At 60.1% G+C, this 939-nt stretch overlaps 1 protein-coding gene across 1 annotated transcript; it reads left to right on the top strand.

The window, feature by feature from the left end:
• Nucleotides 1–133: 133 nt before the first annotated feature.
• On the top strand, nucleotides 134–938 carry ACA1_085610 (uncharacterized protein; the record flags this gene model as incomplete). Its single annotated transcript, XM_004358209.1, has 2 exons — nucleotides 134–490; nucleotides 603–938. Coding segments are annotated over 2 exons (693 nt in total), but the record flags the coding sequence as incomplete, so codon positions are not given.
• Between the last annotated feature and the right edge of the window lies 1 nt (nucleotide 939).

Genomic DNA, 939 nt, shown 5'->3' with positions numbered 1-939 from the left:
CTTCCGAATTCCCAGCATTCCACATATTTAATTTTTCCTTGCGTTTGGTTGGTCAAAGCCAGGAGTACCTAAACCACCAAAAGGGCCAAGCTCGTGTAGGGCCATCAAACAAACAAACAAACAAAAGAGAGAGATGGGAGACAAGGAGAACCTGGATCTGTTGACGGCGCGTCCCTACAAGGACCAGGCCTGTTGGTTCCTCAACGCCTACTGGGAGGACTTTGGCGAGAAGGAGGCCGAGAAGGTGTGGTCCTTCGTCAAGAAGTGCGCCGAGCTCGACGAGAACAAGCGCGCCGAGGGGTCGGACCTGGACGAGTTCCAGGCCCACCGCTTCCTCGAGCACTTCAAGGAGACCCTCACGGTCCAGGGCATGCGCGACAAGCTGCGCTCGTCGGGCGCCATCGCTGGCCAGGTCAAGCGTGTGCCCCTCCTCCACATCCTCATCTTCAAGTACAACATCGACTGGAGGCAGATGATCAACGCTCCTCAGGTACCCCCCCCACATCTTCTTCGTTCTTTTCTCGCCGTCGCTTTCGCAAATAATTTATTAATCATTAAAATAATCAAAAAATAACGAATTAATTAACATAAAATAAAAACAGGGCAGCAAGGAGGAGGTGGCCAAGGCGCAGGCCCTGCTGGACCAGGTGCAGTCGGCGCTGAGGGAGTCGCAGGCCAAGGACCAGCAGGCCGCGGCCGCGCTGAGGGAGGCCACCGAGCAGGAGGCCGCCGCCAAGCGCGCCGAAGCCGACGCCAAGGCCCGCGAGGCTGAGGCCAAGCAGCGTGAGGCCGAGGCCAAGGCGAGCGAGGAGCAGGCCAAGGCCCGCGAGGCCGACGCCAAGGCGCGCGCCGCGGAGGCCAGCGAACGCGAGGCCGAGGCCAAGGCCAGGGAGGACGAGCTGCAGGCGGCCAAGGCCGAGCTCGAGGCGGCGCTCAATG

This window comes from Acanthamoeba castellanii (assembly GCF_000313135.1).
Source record: "Acanthamoeba castellanii str. Neff unplaced genomic scaffold scf7180000084632, whole genome shotgun sequence".
NCBI classification, from domain to species: domain Eukaryota; phylum Discosea; order Longamoebia; family Acanthamoebidae; genus Acanthamoeba; species Acanthamoeba castellanii.
This window is presented reverse-complemented; position numbering and strand designations above follow the sequence as displayed.